The following is a 19879-nucleotide window of genomic DNA, read 5'->3' as shown; positions in this document are numbered from 1 at the left end:
CTAGGCAGCCAGCACAGGGCCAGGAAGCTGTCTACTGCTGCCTGCCGAGGCCAGGTTCCCAACCCAGGGAAGGCAAGAGGAGCCCAGGAGGGCATGGGACTTCATGTGCAGCATGCATGGGCTTGGATGGACTCTGCTACCGGTTGCCAAGCTGTCTAGAAGGCTGTCGTTTGTGATAATAGTGATAAGATTTTCCTGTGTTACATAGCACACCTAGATCAGTCTGGCCCCATTGCCCAACCCTGGCAACCACTGGCCGCTCCAAGGAGGGTCTGTGTGAGAAAACTGGGTGGCATTGCTGACTCATAAGACTCAGGAAGTAAAGGAAATATGCCTGACCCCTCCCTAAGGTTACGTAAATAGTAAACAATTCAGGGATGGCTTAGTGGGTGTCTTAGGGTTTCTCTTGCTGTATAAAATACCGTGATCAAGCTGGCGGTGGTGGCGCACGCCTTTAATCCCAGCACTCGGGAGGCAGAGGCAGGCGGATCTCTGTGAGTTCGAGGCCAGCCTGGTCTCCAAAGCGAGTTCCAGGAAAGGCGCAAAGCTACACAGAGAAACCCTGTCTCGAAAAACAAAACAAACAAAAACAAAAACAAAAACAAAAACAAAAAGCATGATCAAAAGCAACCTGTGGGAGAAGGGATTTACTTCATCTTATTACTCTCAAGTGCCATTCCATCACTGAGGGGAGTCAGGGCAGGAACCTGGAGGCAGGAACGGAAGCAGAGGCCATGGAGGAGTGATGCTTACTGGCTTGTTCCCCAAGGCTTGCTTAACACAACTCAAAACCCAGGTACGGCACCACCACCAACAGGCTTGGCCCTCCCATATCAATCATTCCTTAAGAAAATGCTCAACAGGCTTTTCCGCAGGCCCGTCTGGGGGGGGGGGTCATTTGCTCAACTGAGATTCCCAAATGACTCTAGTTTCTGTCAAGCTGACATAAACTAGTCAGCCCAGCTGACCCCCTGTCAAGCTGACAATCAAACACATTGCTATTAAGCCATAGCCTTTTCTTTCTTTTCCTCCTCAATGTCTCATATTAGCAAAAGCATCACAATATAAAACATTCTAATTTAAAGGTCTGATAATCTTTAAAAATTCAGTCTCTTAAAAATAGCCAAATCTCAGGCTGGAGGGATAGCTCAGCCATTAAAGGCTAGGCTCACAACCAAAAAATAGCCAAACCTCTTTAAAAGTTCTCTAAATATCTGAAGTTTCTTAAAAAAGAAAATAAGGTTTCATAACTGTGGGTTCCTATAAAATAAAAAAAGCAAATTAATATACTTTCCTACCTTGAGATTGCACAGTTACATTTAAACAAAAGCAAACCCAAGCCCAGATGTGTAAATCCCAGGGTTGAGATCTGGCACTCATGATTGTCTAGGTTCCAGAGGGCTTGAACAGCACACGTAGTGTGTCTCCCAGGCTCAGACTAGCTCTATGGCTGCTGCTGTCTTTGGTGGTAATCCCATGGTATTGGTATCTTCAAAATGTGTGGGCATCTCTGCTGCATCCGGGCTGCACTCTCCTCAATACCCTTACCTGGGCCCTTTCCAGGAACTCTGTCCCTGGTTCATGGTGCCATGACCCCTCCACTCTTGGGACAGCAACTGAGGCTGCACACTCACCAGTGGCCTCTCCTGGCCTCTCACAGCGCCAAGCCTCAGCGGCTCTCCATGATCTCTTCATGCCTTCAAAAACAGTACCACCTGGGAAACTCCCACACAGTGCCAAGTTTCGATGCCAGCACAAGGTACAGCTTTGGCCCTGTCTGGACCACAGCGTCTGGGTGCTGACTCCGGGGAAACACTTCATGGAAGATCTGGCCCCAATGATGCCGATTCTTCAGTATTGATTGTCCCAGCAAAGCAAGGTGTCACTTTAGTCACTCTGGTCTCTTGTTAGTCACAGCTGGTTCTTCAGCCCCAGCCGACCGGAGCTACAGACTCTTACTCTCAAAATATTGAACGGCTCCTACAGAGTCTCAGCCTCCCTCAGAAACCTTGTGGGCTAGGCCTCCATCATCTGCATAGTTCCCAACACTCTTCTAAGCTCCCATAGAGGAGCCCACTGAACTCTGAGCACTCAAGGGCATTTCCAGGCCAAAGTTCAAGTGCTATCACAATCCTCCCCAGTCACACATTGTTAGGCCCGTCACAGTGATACCCCACTCCTGGTACCAAAATTTCTATCTTAGTTAGTGTTTATAGTGCTGTGATAAAACACCATGATCAAAAGCAACTTTGGGAGGAAAGGGTTTGTGTCACCTTAGTTTCTAGTCCATTATCCAGGGAAGTCAGAGCAGGAACTTGGAGGCAGGAGCTAATGCAGAGACCATGGAGGGGGGCTGCTTACTGGCTTGCTCCCCATGGTTTGCTCAGCCTGATTTCTTTTAGCACCCAGGACCACATGCCGGGGGTGGCGCCACCCACAATGGGCTGGCCCTCCCACATCGATCACTAATTAGGAAAATACCCTACAGACCTATCTCCAGCCAGATCTTATGGAGGCATTTTCTTAATTGAGAAAATTCCCTCATCTCAGATAACTCCAGCTTGTGTCAGGTTGACACAAAACTAGTCAGCATGTTAGGTAAAGGTAGCTGCCACCAAGACTGATGGCCAGAGGTCAATTCCTGGGACCCCCAGGTTTTAAGAAGAGAACTGACGCTCACAAGTTGTCCTCTGGTTTTCACATGTACACCACGACACACTCATGCCTACACACATACACACACATGCACATACACACAATAAATAAATGTACTAAAACGTGTTTTTAATTGCTGCGGAGAAGAGACTCTTGGGTGGAGTTATCCACGAGTCTGTAAGGGTCCTCAGGGATGCGACCTTCATGAGTCCTCACCCATGCTGGGATGGACTGTTTTGTGATGTCTTGGAATCACCTGTGTTCCTGTAAGTAACCCAATAAATGTACTACTTCACCAATCTAGACTCAGGTGGAGTGATTTCGTCTATGGGGGCCTTATCTGGAGCACACAGGTGCTTGCTCACATCTCCCCAGAAAATGTAAACACACCACCCCTCCCTTGGACTCCTAGGTGACATATGACAAGTGGTCAGTTTAGTGTCTGGAAAACAGTGGTGTCACAATGGAGATAAGCCATACCAGAGCCAGAAGACGGCAGCTGGCCTGGTGAGGAGCCGAGGTGGGCACCAGCAGAAGCGGTCACCAGCAGAGGAGGCACTGAGTCCTACAGCCCTAGCGGCGTTCTAGGCCCACAAGGGGGTTGGCCGTGGTCAGATATCACGCCTCTCCCATAGAAGGTATCCTGGTTGTAGAAGCTGTGTTCCCTGGTATCCCTTCTGGATACTGCTGCTGGAAATAAAGGGTATTGAGTGAGGCTAGACTGCACCCAGGGCTACCTAGAGTGGCTAGCCCCTTCCCACCCTCCAGGCAAAAAGTTCACACTCTGGAAGGAAAAGACTGGGAGGGTAGTCTCCGGCCACTGGGATTTCCCCTGGTTTGTGGGACCCCCCCTCCACTGCCCCTCCTGAGGGTTGACTTTCTGCTGCCCTTCCTTCATTCTGCTGCCGGCATATACCACACTGTTGGTGCTGTGTCGGTGAGAACACAGCCAGAGAATCTCTCAAGATACACTTTGGGATACCTCGGTGTTGGGCAGGCAACGCCTTTGTGGGTGGAGCATGGATGCGCAGGGTCCTTGAAGCCTTGTCATCTATGTTAGAGAAACAGGAGGAGTCAGCATCTTGGAGGGAAACAGGAAGTGAGATAAACCCCAGGTAAGAGGGAAAGCAAGGGGTGGGTGGCCTGGAAGGATTTGTGTGGGGACCAAGACCTTTCCCTGCCTGCCAAGTTGGCATTTGTAGAGGACTGAAGGGGGTCCCTGCTTTCATGTTACCGCATTAACGTTTGATGCTGAAAGGTTAACCCAAGCCAGGAGCAGCTGGTGGGAACAGTCTATTCCAGATAACAGAGTCGGGAAAGACTGATCCAGGGAAAAACCAAAAGGGGTAATAAAACAGTGAGCTTGGGGATAGCTCCATGGGACAGCACCCAGCTCGGGTGTGATCAACAGAACTGCAAAACGACAAAAAACCAACAGCAGGAGCAGAAATCTACCCCAAAGCCACAATAAAGCAGACTAATGGCCGAGCTGCCTTTTTTACTGGCATCCAGGGCCAGCAATTCTAAACAGCATCAGCAGTAAAATAGTCCTGGGGGGGGGGACGACAGAAAACAAAAACAAAAACAAAAAAAAAAAAACTAAAAAAAAAAAAAAAAAAACAAAAAACAAAACCCAAAAGTCAAAAGCAAAAGCAGAACAAAAAAACCCACCCCAACTTTTGTTGGTTTAAGGTCTGAACAACTGCTGTACTTGAGTTGTTTTCTTTTTTAAACTCAAGAAAGACGAGCTGAGAGATGCTCAGCGATTAAGAGCATTGGCCGCTCTTCCAGATCAGATAGCCCAGGTTCGGTTCCCAGCACCTACACGGTGGCTCACAACTGTCTGTAATTCCAGTTCCAGGGGATCTGATGCGCTCTGCTGGCTTCCACAAGCATTGAGGACTCAAGCGGTGCACAGATACACAGGCAGGCAACACAGCCACGCATATTAAATTGAATTAGATGAACCTGTGCTACACTTGCAGGGCACCAGTGCTCGATCCCTGGCATCTAGGTGGGCAGCTTACAACCACCTGCAACTCCCATCCCAGGGTGTCCGACACCCTCTGCTGGTCTCTGTGGGTCTTGCACTCGTGTGCACATGCTCCCACACACATACGTATGTGATTTTAAAAATAGCAATAGATCAGGCATGGTGTCACACGCCTTTAATCCCAGCAATCAGGAGGCATGGGCAGGCAGATCTCTGTGAGTGCCAGGCAAGCCTGGTTTGTATAGCAAGTTCCAGCTGGCCAAGGAGACACAGAGACCCTCTCTCAAAACAACCAATGAATTAAATAATTAATTAAAATATTTTAACACATGGAAGCTGCAAATGAGCTCCGTTTTCTTAATTATTGCTCATACAGGAAAAACACAGCTCTCACCTCAAAAAGAATAAGAAATAGTTTATTCAGGAGCCAAAGATGAGTGACCATGACCTGGAAATACAGATTTAGGTTACTAAAACTTCCGAGTTCCAATGTGGTAACAGTTGCATGAATTTTTTTTTTTTTAAATCAGGACAAAACAAAGCAAGTCATAAATCAAGTCATTTTTCAAATATATTAGTGGGAACGTCAAGTTGGCAGTTTACAGCTAAGTGAGGGAAATCTCTGCTGTTGCCCTCAGATGCTATCTGAATGACATTCTTAGCTTTTGAGTTGGTGAAAGCCAATACATTCCAAAAGGACTTAACCAAATAGTCACAATGATGTTAGGTCACACAGAGAAGTGATCAACAAATAGCTGTTTAAGAAACTAAGCCTTAAATAATGTGTCCATGGACCAATCTCCACAATCACCGACGTTTTTAGTCAGCCAGTCAGCCTTAGAGAATGCTTGACATAGCCAAGGCTTCTGTTTCTGGAAACTTCGGTTCACATTATTCTTTGATAACGAGTGGGTATTATTTGGAAGATAGGCTGTGAATGTGCACGTGCACACATGCACACGTGCACACATGAGCGTGCGTGTGTGCGCGCGCGCGCGCGTGTGTGTGTGTGTGTGTGTGTGTGTGTGTGTGTGTACACGCGCACACACATACACACACTCCTCTCGACACTGCAGGCAGGTTCATGGAATTTGGACCATTTGGGAGCAATCATGCTTCCAGGTGCTGTACTAATAAACTTTCCATAGAGACGAAGACCCCAAACTTGGAAGTTGATCACCATGGAAATGGAAAACTGATCTCGTGCCAACTGTTGGGTATAATGTCTTTGGTAAGCACAGGGCTTAGTTGAAACACCTTTTAAAGCTGAGGGTATATTCTCCGTGGTAGGCTGGCTATTTTAAAATTCAATAATAAAGTAACACATTACATCACCATAGGACAGAGGCAGGGCTCAGACTGGACCCTTTGCAGATGTCACGGTTTTATTACAACTCCTGTATTGGGTATGGGACAATTAGCTACCTAAAATAATATTACCTTAGCCTGTTACTGAATAATTAATCTTAGGATGTCTAAAGAATAGTGTACAAATAGTTGACTGTTTTCATTTTAGGTACTATATATTAATTTTTCTTGATTTTCTTTACCTGAGTGGTTTTATATATATATATATATATATATAACTTATATGTGTCCTATTATGTTATACTTAAATGCATAGTTAATATATCAGATATCAAAAAACAATGTGGATGGTGCCTGAGGAACAGCACCTAGCAGCCCCCTAGCCCCCAGAACGTGCCAATTGGGCTGTGCTCACTGGATGGCCTTGGACCAGCCTAACTTGCCATGGCCAAGTTTCTGTCTGAGTGGAGATCACCATCCTTACAGGGCTGTTGGGAGCCCCAAGCACGGTCCGCCTCAGCACAAGCTGCCTCAGTCTTTGGCAGGGCCTGGGCAGGGCGAGGGCAGAAGGTCTGGCCCAGGACAGGTCTGCGATCTCCACCCGGACCATGTCCAGAACATTTATCCTTCCCAAGCCTGTTTTCTCAGTGGCAGGAGCATTGTCACGGGTCCGTCTCAAGGGTATGGCAAGGGTTAAATGGAATAGCATGCTTGTCAGGAGCTGGGCTTAACCCCAGGCCCTGGGTAGATGTGCAGCCGCCTGCGGGGGCTCAAGCGGCCTCTTAAGGGATGACAGAATGTCAAGAACCCTGGGGACTTGAGGGAGTGACATATTGGGGGAACATCTGAGTTTTGAGGAGAATGAAAGCCAGGCACGGGGAGAAGGCTCAGTCAGTAAAGTGTTTGCCTTGCAAGCTTGAGGACCCGAGTTTGATCCCCAGAATCCACGTAAGAAGTTTCCTGTAGCCCAGATTGGTCTCAAACTTGATATATAGCCAAGGATAGTCTTGAACTCCTAATCTTCCTGCATTTACTTCCTATGTGCTAGGATTATAGGCGGGCATCGTCATACCTTGATCCAAGCTACTATGTTAAAGCCTTGAATTTGTGGTTTCCAGTGCAGTCTATAGAGGCCTTGGATGTCAAACCAAATGACAGGTGCCCACTCTGACACAGGTATGTCCAATCCACAGCTTGTAGGCCACATACAGCTGAGGTTAGCCGTGAATGAGGCCCGCCACAAACTTCAAACGTCACAGAACAGCTTTAAAGCTGTTTGTAAGATTGTAAAAGATGACGACTCAGTTGAACTCGGTATGTAAGTAACCACATCATGTCCCAGCGTCAAAAGACTGGAAACAGGCAGGTTGAAGCGGCTGCACAGGCTGTAACCTCAGCCCTGTGTGCAAACGGAGGGAGGGAGGTGGTGGCTGGGCCTTACTGGCTGCCAGCTCCCGGTTTGGTGAAAGACCCTGTCTCGAGGAATTCGATGGAAAGAGATGGAGCAGGACACTCAGCACCCTCCTCTGGCCCCCACATGATAGGTGCTCACACACACACACACACACACACACACACACACACACACACACACATTCGCACATAGGTGTACACATGTACTCTCACACACAGTTGGGCATGCTCAAAGGCAGACCTAAAGTAGGCAAGCAGCAAGACATGGGCACATCTGAGTGAAGCCATCACCTAGTGTTTTGCAGAGGGATTGACTTACCTAGGAAGAAAGGAATGCAGGTTGATTTGGTAGGAAATGGCCCACCTCTCCCCCAAACCCTGCTCATCAAGTGTGACGCAAAGGCCCTATCCAGCAGGAAATGACTCATTTGGTTTTCATTTAATTTTTATAGGCAGCGTATTTAACAGCGATTTCTGTTTTCCAACCCCTGGCGAGTCAGTGGGCAGAACTGGCACATACAGACACCCTCGCGTGTGTTCGCGTGTGCACAACATACATGCACGTTTGTTTTCTAGCTTTCAAATTTCTGAAGCATTAGGTCATTTTCTTCCCTGGCCAAATGGCTGTCTGCCGGGTACCTGCCCCCCCCCCCCCCATAAATCATCCGGCTCCTGATATAAAACACAGCCCTTATTGACAGCCACTGCGCTGGTTGAGGCTGGGCTGCCAGCTCGTAAAGCGGAGGAGTCTGGTGTCACTCCCACTAAGCAGAGGCAATAAAGGACACCGGGGAATTACCTCCAGCCACAGCAGCTGGCTGCTCCACAGGGATGCCTGCGGCCTAACAGGCTCGCCCCACACCTAGTAAAGACTTGCACTGAGAAGCATTGAGTCGGGGCAGCTCCCCCAAAGAAGCCTTGTCTGCAGTCTGGCCCGAATAAGAGCCAGAGACATCTCTTGTGCCTGGGCATCTTCCCACATGGGCAGCTGGACTTTCCCAAGCCTGGAATGTGCTCAGATTCCCTTCTGTAGCGCACACTCAGACTGCAGCCAGGCTGGTGGTGACCCAGGCCTCAGACTTCCCCCATGGAAGGCAAATGGAACAAGGCTCCCATCGGGCCTAGTCTTCCTTCCTCACAGATCCTCCATGCTCTTCCAGACAGTCCCTAAGCAATGTTCACATGCTTCTCTTTCCCACCGAAGACCACAATCAAGGGCTGGGAATGTACCGTGGCTGGTAGAGTGTTGGCCTTGCACACACAAGCCCCTAGGTTCTGTCCTCAGCGCCGAATAATTCAGGTGTGGTGTTGCCCATCTGTAATCCTAGCACCCTAGATGTAGAGGCAGAGGGATCAGGAGTTCTAGGTTGTCCTGGGCTACACAGGGAGTTCCAGGCCAGCCTGGGCTAAGAGAGACCCTGTTTCAAAATAGACACACACACACACACACACACACACACACACACACACACACAATCACAATCAAATGCTCTTCTATTGTTCCCTTTCTCCATTTTGGCAAACTTCTGGAAAGTGTTGTGACCAGCTGCTTTTGCTTCCCACCTTGCAGTCTCCCTGCACACACACGCTCTCCCTTCACACCGCTCTCCCTGAACAATGCTCCCCCTGCACACACACTCTTCTGCACACATGTTCTCCCTGCACACGTTCTCCCTGCACACACGCTCTCCCTGCACACACACGCTCTCCCTTCACACCGCTCTCCCTGCACACACATGCTCTCCCTGCACACACATGCTCTCCCTGCACACACACTCTCCCTGCACACACATCCTCTCCCTGCACACAGTCTCCCTGCACACACATGCTCTCCCTGCACACACTCTCTCCCTGAACACACATGCTCTCCCTGCACACACATGCTCTCCCTGCACACACACTCTCCCTGCACACACATGCTCTCCCTGCACACAGTCTCCCTGCACACACATGCTCTCCCTGCACACACTCTCTCCCTGCACACAATGCTCTCCCTACACACACACTCTCCCTGCACACACATGCTCTCCCTGCACACACTCTTCCTGCACACACACTCTCCCTGCACACACACACTCTCCCTGCACACACATGCTCTCCCTGCACACACTCTCCCTGCACACACGCTCTCCCTGCACACACATGCTCTCCCTGCACACACTCTCCCTGCACACACACTCTCCCTGCACACAACGCTCTCCCTACACAATGCTCCCCCTGCACACATGCTCTCCCTGCACACACACGCTCTCCCTGCACACACACGCTCTCCCTGCACCAGCTCCCATCCCCAGTAAGCTCATTCAGAAGGTGTGAATTGCAGTTTTGAAGGCCATCTGTGCTTTAGGGAAAAGTATAACAGGTAATGGGGGAGGTATGAGAGTTTATTTCTCCCCAGTGTTGGGGATCAAACCCACAGCCTTCCACATGCTAGGCAAGTGCTCTTGCACTGGTCCCCACCCACATAACCACCTCCTTTTGAAGAGGGTGGTTATGAGAGCAAAGGCCTGAAGAAAGGTCCGAATCCTGTGGCTGTTTGAGGGGAAAGCATTCCAGGCAATGGGAAGGTCAGTGTAAAGGCCCTGAGGCAGCGTGTCCTGAGCACGGCGAGAAAATACAGATGAAATGAAGTGATAAGGCAATGAGGTCTGAAGGAGACTTGGTTGGGACAGGGACACTAAGCGGGGAAACTGTTTGAAGAGGCTGCTTTGATGGGAAGAGCGGTGTTAGGAGACCAGGGTGGGGAGAGCGGAGCAGTACAGAGGTGTGGGCTGAGATGGGGACAGGAAGCAGAGCTGAGCTCCGGAAACCAGATCCCCCGGTGGGTGGGGCAACAGGAGCCCCATCCCATCATTTTGGAGGAAAGACGTTCATTTCCATGTTTGTGAGCGCACATGTCAACAGCAAGGTGATACCAGCTTGTGAAGCCCTATGAGGGCCTCAAGTACAATGTGGAGGCTGGCGGGGGCTGGGGGGGAGTGGGGCATGGGGCCGGCGATGGGGTGGTGGTGATGCAAAGGGTTCTGGGTAATTTCTGGAGTTGGAGTGAGGAAGACTTCCTGTGGCTTGGATTCAGATGGGAGGGGAGGGTGTGTGTGTGTGTGTGTGTGTGTGTGTGTGTGTGTGTGTGTGTGTGTCCCCCTTCCCCTCACACTTGCTAATATGTATTTATGTGTATGAGAGAGAGGTGGAGGAGGAGAAAGAGAAGGAGGAGGAAGACGGGGTGGTGGAAAAAGAGAAAGTGGTAGAAGAGGGAGAGGAAAAAGAGTAGGAGGAGATGGTGGAGGAAGAGGAGGTAAAGAAGAGAGGCAGAGGAGAGGAGGAGACCAAGGCCTCTGAGTCCCACAGATGAGCGTCTCTGGCTATTGTCTCAAGCCCTCCTGGGTGAGTTCCTGCCTTGGGCTCCGGCCTGGGCCAGCTATCCCCGGTTTTCTTCTCTCACCATACTTCTCTGAGGCCTCACCCTTCCCACAGACATGTCTAACACCACCGCCCGCTGCCCCCCCCCCCCGAGCTGGGGAATGAACCCAGGGTTTTGCACTTGCTAGGCGAGCATTCTAGCACTGAGTTAAATCCCTGACCCCATGTCTAACCTTTTGACATTGCTGCTTGACACTGTAATCTACAAAGTAATCTACAAAGTTCACACTTATATAACATGCACACACACACACACACACACACACACACACACACACACACCCCTCATCATGTTTTAAGTAAATTTATGGTTTTGTGCTGGGCTGGGATGCACACAGCCTGTGTGTCGCAGGTTGGTCTCTGGGCGATGTCTGCTGACCGCCCTCTGTCCCACGCCACCGATCTGCAGTTTTACCACAGTCAATTCTGCTGCCTTGACGACGGCAGCTTTATAGGAAGTCTTAAAGCCGCACGTCTGAAACTCCAGCCCCGTTCTCGTGCGTGTCTTAATTGAAGCTTTTAGACGGTTTTCATTTTATGTAGTTATCGATGGGGCTGCATTTAGTGCTGCTGTTATCTTTAATTTATTTTCCCCTTTTCCTTTTTGGATTGTTATTTGTTTTCTATTTCCTGCCTTCTTCAGGTCATTTGCAGATTTTATTTTTATTTTGAGGCAGGGTTCCATGCCGCACAGCCGGTCTCAAGTCCATTCTATGGCTGGAGGTGATCTTAACCTCCTGCGTCCTGTGTGCTGGGTTATGAGCACCACCACGCAATGTCGTGCGAAGGTTTTTAGTATTTCAATTATCTATTGTGTTCTTGCCCAGAATCCCTGGAACAGTTGCTTTCCCCCTTAATTGTACAAGAAATTACTACAATCTCCCGGCTGAGTGTCTCAGTCTAAAAAATCCGTATTTTGCCATTCCAAGGGCAACGTAGCCATCGGGCCTCATATGAGCCACTAGCCACCTCCACTTGTGTGGTTCTCACCTTTGACATTGACAGGCATTGAGGACCCGGTTGGACCATGTTACACTGTATGTATGTGTATGTGTGTGTGTTTGTGTGAGTATGTGTGTACGTGTTTGTGTATATATATATGTGTGTGTGTTTGTATATGTATGTACGTATGTATGTATGTGTTTGTATGGGTGTGTATGTGTATGTGTTTGACTGTTTCTCCCTTCCAGGCTTAGAATAAATGGAGACAGACCCAGGGGACAGAAGGAGGCTGCAATATCAGTTAGTCTTGTAGCCCCGACTAGCCTGGAACACACTACACAGACCAGGCATCCCTGGAACTATGGTGATGCCCTGTCTCTGCCTCCCGAGTGATGGAATTCCATGCATGCACCGTCACACCCTGTTCACGTCAGTGAGTATGATAGTTATTCATACTGTCAATCACTGACAGGACCCAGACTCCGTTAGGAGACAAACCTCTGGGCATGTCTGTGAGGGAGTTTCCAGATTAGGTTGAGGTGGGAAGATGCACCCAAAACATGAGTGGCACCATTCAGTGGACTGGGGTCCTGCACTAATAAAAAGGAGAAATTGAGCCTTCGTCTCTCTGCTTCCTGACATCGGGTGCAATATACCAGCTGTGCTGTGCTTCTGCCTCCAACTAAGAACCCAAACACACGCTTCTTTTTTTCCTTCCTTCTTTCCTTCCTTCCTTCCTTCTTTCTTTTCTTTTTCTTTTTCCTTTTTCTTTTTTTGCCAGGGTTTCTCTGTGTAGCCTTAGCTGTTCTGGCTGTCCTGGAACTCGCTCTGTAGACCAGGCTGGCCTCATCTGCCTGCCTCTGCCTCCAGAGTGCTGGGATTAAAGGTGTGCGCCACCACCGCCTGGCCGGCAGGCACCCTTCCTTTCTTAAGCTGCTTTGGTCTGGCATTCTGTCTCAGCAGTGAGAGAAGTCATAGCTAAGACTCACAGCGTTCTGACTTATCACGAGAAAGGTTGGGTGGAGAACGCGGAAGGCTGGGTTACCCCTCCTCTACTCTCATTGTGTAAGTCCTGCAAATGTTACAGCTCTGGAGGGAAAGGTGTCCTGACTTGTCGGGAAGTCATGCTATACCTCAAGCTGGCCTGACGTGGGGGATGGTCTCCCCACAGGATGTAGCAATCCTGTCATGGAGAGCCATGACAGCTGAGCTCTGCTGCACCCCTGCTTAAGGGGGCTTCCCAGCAGGGGTACCCCTTTCTTCTGCTCTGCTCCCCAAGGAAACGGTCCTAGCAGAGGCATCCATTTCTTATCAGCTCTGGCCCAAGATGTTCCTCCTGCTTCACTCTGCTCAAGGGGAGACCCCTACAGAAATGTAGCAATCTCCTCCAGCTCTGGCTACAAGTTGTTACTTCTGCTCGGCTCCCAAGGGAGTTTCCCAGCAGAAGTATCCATTTCTTCTGCTCAGCTCCCCTAAGGGATCCTCCCAGCAGAGACTCTGCTCTATGACGGCTAAAGATTTGCACCCAAAACTCTTTTAAGAAATATTTATTTGGGGAGGAGGAATCCAGAAGAGTGGCTGCCTCTGCCAGGGTGGAGAAGGACAGCTCACAACTGAATAGGCAGAGGAGCTTATTACATAGGGCTTCTTAGAGGCGGAGTTTTTCCAGGAAGGTTCCCTGCTCTGGGATTGGTTGGTTTTGTTGGCAGGGGCAAAGTTGGCTCTGGCTTCAGGGCCAGGGTGTGTTTCTTTGGTTCTGGTTTCAGGGCTAAAGTGTTTCTTTCACTGGGCTCCGGTTTCAGGGTCAGGGTGGGTTTTTTTTCACTTGCTCTGGTCAGGGCCACGGTGGATTTCTTTGGCTGGCCCCTTTACCCTACAGGTATATTTCTCAGGCAATTGTCTTCAGGCTCAGTTCTGTGCTTTGTTTCCTTTTCCTAGCTCAGTCCTGAAGAGGTCTCTCCAGTTCTGTCTCATCCTGTTATAATGTCTTTGTCATTGGATGTCCCCACGAGGTAAGTCCAGGAGCAGAGATGAGCTGTCTTCCACGGCCACCCAGGAAAGGCCACCCCACTGCCACTCACCCGGGAGCCACGCCTGCTTTTATTTGGCAGCTCTCACTCGGTGGCAGTTCACATGTTTAGAATGGACATGAATGAGAGGTGGCTATTCTCACACACGAAGCCTAGGCGTGGATATGAAAAATAAGGAAATCCACAGATGGTTGGAAAAGGGCAAGAAAACAGTGACTTGCGCTCTGTGTGGAGAAATGCTTGGTGAAGATTTTCCTATGTAACCCCAGGACTCGGGAGGGAATGGCAGGAGGATCAGAAATTCAGGCTGTCCTCACCTAGATAGTGAGTTTGAGGCTAGCCTGGGGTACATGAGGCCCAGGGTTTTGCTTTTGTTTTTTGGTTGTTTGCTTTGTTTTGTTTTTAAGATGTTTTAGTAAAATTGGGTGCCTAGAGACCTTCAGGGGACAGCCTATATCAGGATGATATGGGAACACCAGTCATCATATATATATATATATATGTATATATATATATATATATATATATATATATATATATATATATATATATATAGAGAGAGAGAGAGAGAGAGAGAGAGAGAGAGAGACAAAGGAAATGGGGTGAGGTTTTTGAAATAGGATGAGCCAGTATATGGGAAACCTGTGTGATGTTTGAGAGAGAGCCATATGCATACACACACACACACACACACACACACACACACACACACACACACGAGAGTACCCAGAGGTCACAGGAGGAAGTCAGATCCCCCCAGAGACAGAGTTGTCGTGGTTGTGAGACCCCGACATGGGTGCTGGGAACTGAACCAGGGTCTTCTCCACGGGCAACAAATGCTCTTAATCACTGAGTGTCTTGCTGTAAAAACCCCGTTTTCAATCTGTGTGTGCACTTGCATCCCCGCCCCCCCCCCATCCCCGCCCCCCCCATGGATAGGCACGCACATTGCCATAGTGTGGATGCAGAGGTCAGAGGCCAGCCCTGGGTGCCGGGCCTCACCCTCTGCCTGGAGACAGGGTCTCTGACTGCTTTCGCACTTTGTATGCCCAGGCAGCAGGACCGTGAATTTCCAGGGACCCTCCTGGTTTGGGATCCTATCTCCCCATGGGTAAGCTACTGCTGTGTCTGCTTTTATGTGGGTTCTGGGGATCTGAAGCAACCTAGCTCTATCCCCGGCCTTCTGAAGTTAACAGTGCCCAGTCGTTGCCCAGGGCTGATGATCAGTTTGCTGACCCAAGGTTCTCCCTGTCTACCTGCTTCTCGAGGCTCAGCGTCCTAGTCACGGCTCCTCTTTCCTGGCCCTTCACCTGAGGCTGGTGGCTATGGGTCCTGGGCTTCACCTGCCGGCCCTGACTCTCTCTTTTGCCATCTTTGGGGAGGGGTCTGTCCCTCCTCCCATCCTTCACTCCGTGGGATGGTTAATCTCAACGTCAACCTGACAGGATCTGGAGTCACCAGGAAACAAGCCTCTGGGGGGCACACCAGTGAAGGATATCGAGGCTGGGAAAACTGAGGTCCCTTAACTGTGAGCCGCAGCAGGCTGGGTCCTGGACTGAAAGAAAGCGAGCTGATCGTCAGCACCCACCTTCCTCTGCTACCTGACTGTGGATGCAGGTGACCAGACACTTCATGCCCCTGCTGCCCTACGTCCCCATCAGGATGGACTGACTGTACCCTTGAACTCTGGGCCCTTCTCCCCTTAAGTTGCTTCTGTCTAGTATTGGATCCCAGCATGAGGAAGGCGCCAAAACGCCCCCAACTCAAATGTGTGCTACCCAGGAACCAGACTGTGCCTGGGACACGGGACCCTGAGTACTGGGACCTCAGCCAACTGGCTCAGATGTTCTGAGAAAGCTCACAAGTGTCCGAGTCCCAGCCACCTGTCAAACCCTGCCTGCCCCCACCCCAGAGCGAGAAGAAGCCAACAGCCAGTAAATGATCCCGAATTAAGCTTGTCTGGGTTAAGGTGGGCTAGTCAGTTTTGACGCTGTTGTGAAAAAATACAGCCTAATTTTTGTTCAAATGCACCAAATTTACTGCCTAGATTCTCATTAACTACTGTCAAGGGAAAAGCAGATCGACAAGATAAATTATGAAAAAATTATTTTTAATGTACAAAAAAGACTTATTTACAAGTTGAGCATGTCATCTCAATTTATAGCATGTAGAAAAAGCTAAAAATGTTTGGCAATATAAATTTGGCTGGACGACTCACCCACAGTGTATTCAGGGACGGCGATGGCTATACACAGAAGAGATAAAGAGACGGAGACTGAGAAGTTGGGGGTCTGTGTCAGGCAGTGGGCCACACCACTGGAGCCACAGACCCGCGGGCGTGGCCCACAGCTGCCACTGGGAGTTGGTCTTGTCTCTGGATTGTAAACAGAGAAGTTTGCTGTCCTCGGACCCGGAAGGTCCAGGCTCTAAGAAGTTCCTCACTGGAGCCAGAGTCATGGCCAGAAGGAAGCTCTGAGTGGCGAGGTTTGGTTTGGCAAAGTTTCTGTGAAATTCAAAGGGCGACGTTTCAGATGGGGTGTGCACATGTGTGTGGTGGGGAGGAGGCGTGGGCTCACCCTGCAGCGTGCTCTGGACTGATTCTTTTTGGAGTCAGTTTCCACACGCCCTTTCCTATTTGGGGCCAGGCCATACTGAACAAGAAAATTCATTTCATAGTTCCTCACAGTCCAAGAATCAGTCCCTCACCCTCCCACCCGACCACAAACGCCATGCATGTCATCGGTCCATGCCGAATAACCTGGAGAGGAGGGCAGAGGTCAGGGGATCAGAAAGCACTGGGCCTGCATGCGGTGGTTAGGTGAGGACAGTTGGCCACCCAGCACGGTGTGGAGGAGCCCTAGAATTTTCCACGGGAGGGTGGTAGTGCACAGGAGTAACAGGACTGGGTAAACATGCGACTCGCTTTTTCCAGGGAAGGCCTCTTTCACCTTGGTCCATCCCGAGCCCACAACAACCCGAGGAATTTAGATACAAGCGTTCTTCCCAGGAGGGGCTCCTCTGTACACTTCAGAACACTGTAAACAGATCAGGAGAGGCCCCTGGGTAGTTTCTGGGCTTGCCCCAGGTAGCACAGTTTATTTCCTCGCGATGCATGTTTTATTAGTTCTTCTCCACTCCGGAAATCCGCAGGTCCTATTGTGCCTAAGGGGATGGAGATGCTAGCAGTAATTGAGACAAGTCCATAATATCCCGGGGGATGCACCTTTCTCCTCTGGCAAGCAACCTTGGCGAGCTTCACGGAAGAATCTCGGGGAGGCAGCAACCCACTCCCGCTGCAGGTGGCAGAAAGGCAAAGCCTTCTCAGAGCAGAGGATCCAGCGTGCTCTCAGATTCAAACCCAGACGTGGTTCCCCTCCCCTCTTTGGGCATGTACTTAGAAAGCCTTGGCCAAAGTACTCTCCCATTAGCAGAATGACAGAGGCCAAGAAGCCAGAACTGAGTAGTCCCATAAACACCAAAGGCTGGCAAGCATTGTGTAAACGAGTTGCTTTCTGAACAAGACTTTTTGAGTGTTCCGAAAAACAGGCCAGACAGGGACGAGGGCGTCCCTAAATCTTTTCTTAAAACATTTGCGAGTCTGAACCAGCCGTTGCCCAAGCCCTCTCAGGCCTGATTAACACTTTTTTCCAACAAAGAGAAGCGGTTAGACTCTGACGTTCCAAGAAGCTGAGGTTGCTCAGGTCCGCTCCGTCCCAGGAGACAGGGCCTTTAGGTCATCATATTTAAAAACTTGTTCTCTTCAGCCAGACTGGTGAGCATGGAGCTCATGTCCCCCACAGCCATGTTGCTGATGCCCGCAGGGATGGAGGGCAGTGTCAGGGAATTCCGGGGTGTGGTGAGGCGTGAGGAATTCTGGGAGAGATTGTGGAGGAGGGTGGGGCTCAGTGCACCGGAGAACAAACTTGAGTGATCGCCATCATCCATGATGGCGTCAAAGTCAATCTGGGGGGCCTCCAGGAGCTGGGAGTCCACAGTGCTGGACACCTGGTTGACCCCTGGTGAAGGCAGGGGCGGAGGCTGGACACTGTCAGAGCATGTTTGTGGTTGGGGTGGCTGGGGCTGCATGGCTGGGCAGCCTTCATTCTGTTCATACATGTGGATCTGGCCATAGTAGTAGAGCGTGTTCTGGTCCTGTGACCGCCCTGTGTCCTGAGAAGACTGAGGAGCCAGGGAGACCATGGCCCCGGCTGTTCCCTTGGGCATAGCTTCTGCTGTCTCTTGGTTGGCCGATGTGACCATGGCTTGGCCCGCGGTCCTGGCATACAACTGCTGTTGCCCGGCGCGTACTCCACGGTGACGGCTAGCCGTGCTGGGCTCAAGGGGCGGCCTCGGCTGCATGAGGCCGAAGCCTGTGCTTTGCTGGGGCTCCATGAAACTAGGCTGATGGGAGGGGACAAGGCTGGGACCCTGTGGGTAGCCTTCCTGCTGGGGATAGCTCAGGGCTGCCTGAGCTTGTGACACCCCAGCCAGGGATGAATTGGCAATCCCAAGCTCCCGCTGATGGCCACTCATCATGGCGGCGTTGGGGACGACTTCCATCTGTGGTGGGAGCCCCAGGTGGCTGGGCTTGGCTGCCATGTTGCCGCAGGAGGGAGAGAACTGACTCAGGGGCCCACTGACAAGGTTTGGGCTCAGCTGGGGGTGGCCTTGGCTGTAGTTGGCCTGAGGGCTCATGGCGGCACTCACACTCAGGCACTGGCCACCTGTGGCCGGCTGCCGGGGCTGATGCGTGTAGCTCCCTCTGGGTGCAGAGGGGGCGCCACGAAGCTGCGGGTGTGGCTGGGTGCTGTCTAGACCTCCGGAGCTGGCCTGCAGGGCTTGTGGACTATATCCTGAGTACTGGCCAAAGGCTGGCTTCTGCTGAACCACAGCCAGGTTGCTGTGGGGAAAAGGAGGTGGCTTCCCCTGACTGGGCAGGGCGTCCATGGTGCCAGAACTCACCTCATTCCACTGCACAGGCATGTTGCTCTTGTTGAGGTTGGAGGAGGGGCTGTAGTTCACCTGGCAGCCCCCCAGTCCAGGAGCAGAAGGGCCCACATTGGAGTCGGCCGCCGCTAGCCTACGGTGGCCTTGCAGCCCAGGACTGGGCAGTTTCGAGTTCTCAGGGAAACCAGTGCTTTCTGTAGGATACCCCTGCCGGGTGCTGTCATCCAAGGTACCACTGGTGTGGGCCTTGATGTACTGTACCACATCATCCGGCAGCACCAGCTCATCTTCCACCAGCCCCAGGTCAGACTCGAACCCTGTACCATCTACTCCAGCAGCCATGGCCTCCATCATCACGTTCTCGCTGATGCTAGGGGGTCTCGGGGAGTAGGCGCTGCGGGTCAGGCTGCTATCCACACTAGGGTGGCCCTGTAGGTGCAGGCCTCGCCGATCAGTGCAGGGTGGCAGGGAACCCGGATTCATGTTATGGGTACTGTGGAAACGCTGCACTCGAGGCAGAATGAGGGGGTCGGGTCGCCGCACCGGATCGCTGGCCCTGCGCATGTTGCCGCCTGGCCCCTCGTGCGGGAAGGCAGGAGCCGCACCTACGTAGCCGTGGCCGTGGCTGTAGGCAGGCCCATCGCTGCCACGGCGTGGCCCCAGTGGATGTGGGCAGGTGCCGGGCAGTGCGCGTTCGGGAGCATCCAGCAGCGCCAGGCGGGTGCGAAGGCTTACGCGCTCCAGGCCCGGCAGCGGGGTGGGTGGCGGTCCGCCGGTGGCCGCCGCGTACTTGGCACGCAGGCTGTACTGCTGCGCAGGCGTGAGGTTGAGCAGCCCCGGGCCACCACCGCTGCACTGGCTGGCCTCGCTGGAGCGCCGGGAGGCATCTGTGGAGATGGGGTCGTAGGAGTCTGCTGAGCTGGCGTTGTGCGGGCGGCCGGCACCCAGCGGTGAGGCCTCACTGGAGCGCCGGCTGGAGAAGTACGGGGAGATGCCAGAGGAGCGGCGGCTCACGGTGTAGGCCGAGCTCACGGTGCTGGTGGAGCTGTCCCTTCTTTCCTGCAGCTGGCTCAGCATGGTTACCTCGGTCAGCTCTGGCAGCCGCTGGCTGGGCAGCAGCCCCGCTGGCCCACCGCCCCCAGTGCCGTTGAAGCTTTCCAGAACAGAACCT

At 51.5% G+C, this 19879-nt stretch overlaps 1 protein-coding gene across 1 annotated transcript in view; it reads right to left on the bottom strand.

Moving 5' to 3' along the window:
* Nucleotides 1–15854: 15854 nt before the first annotated feature.
* Gli2 (GLI family zinc finger 2) overlaps nt 15855–19879 on the bottom strand; it is a 237589-nt gene continuing 233564 nt past the window's right edge. The window contains exon 14 of the mRNA XM_028879813.2: nt 15855–19877. Coding sequence (XP_028735646.1) covers nt 17491–19877 — 2387 coding nt within the window. The 3' untranslated portion in view covers nt 15855–17490. The remainder of the gene's footprint in view (nt 19878–19879) is intronic.

The sequence above is a fragment of the Peromyscus leucopus genome, chromosome 15, assembly GCF_004664715.2.
Source record: "Peromyscus leucopus breed LL Stock chromosome 15, UCI_PerLeu_2.1, whole genome shotgun sequence".
Taxonomy (NCBI): Eukaryota; Metazoa; Chordata; class Mammalia; order Rodentia; family Cricetidae; genus Peromyscus; species Peromyscus leucopus.
This window is presented reverse-complemented; position numbering and strand designations above follow the sequence as displayed.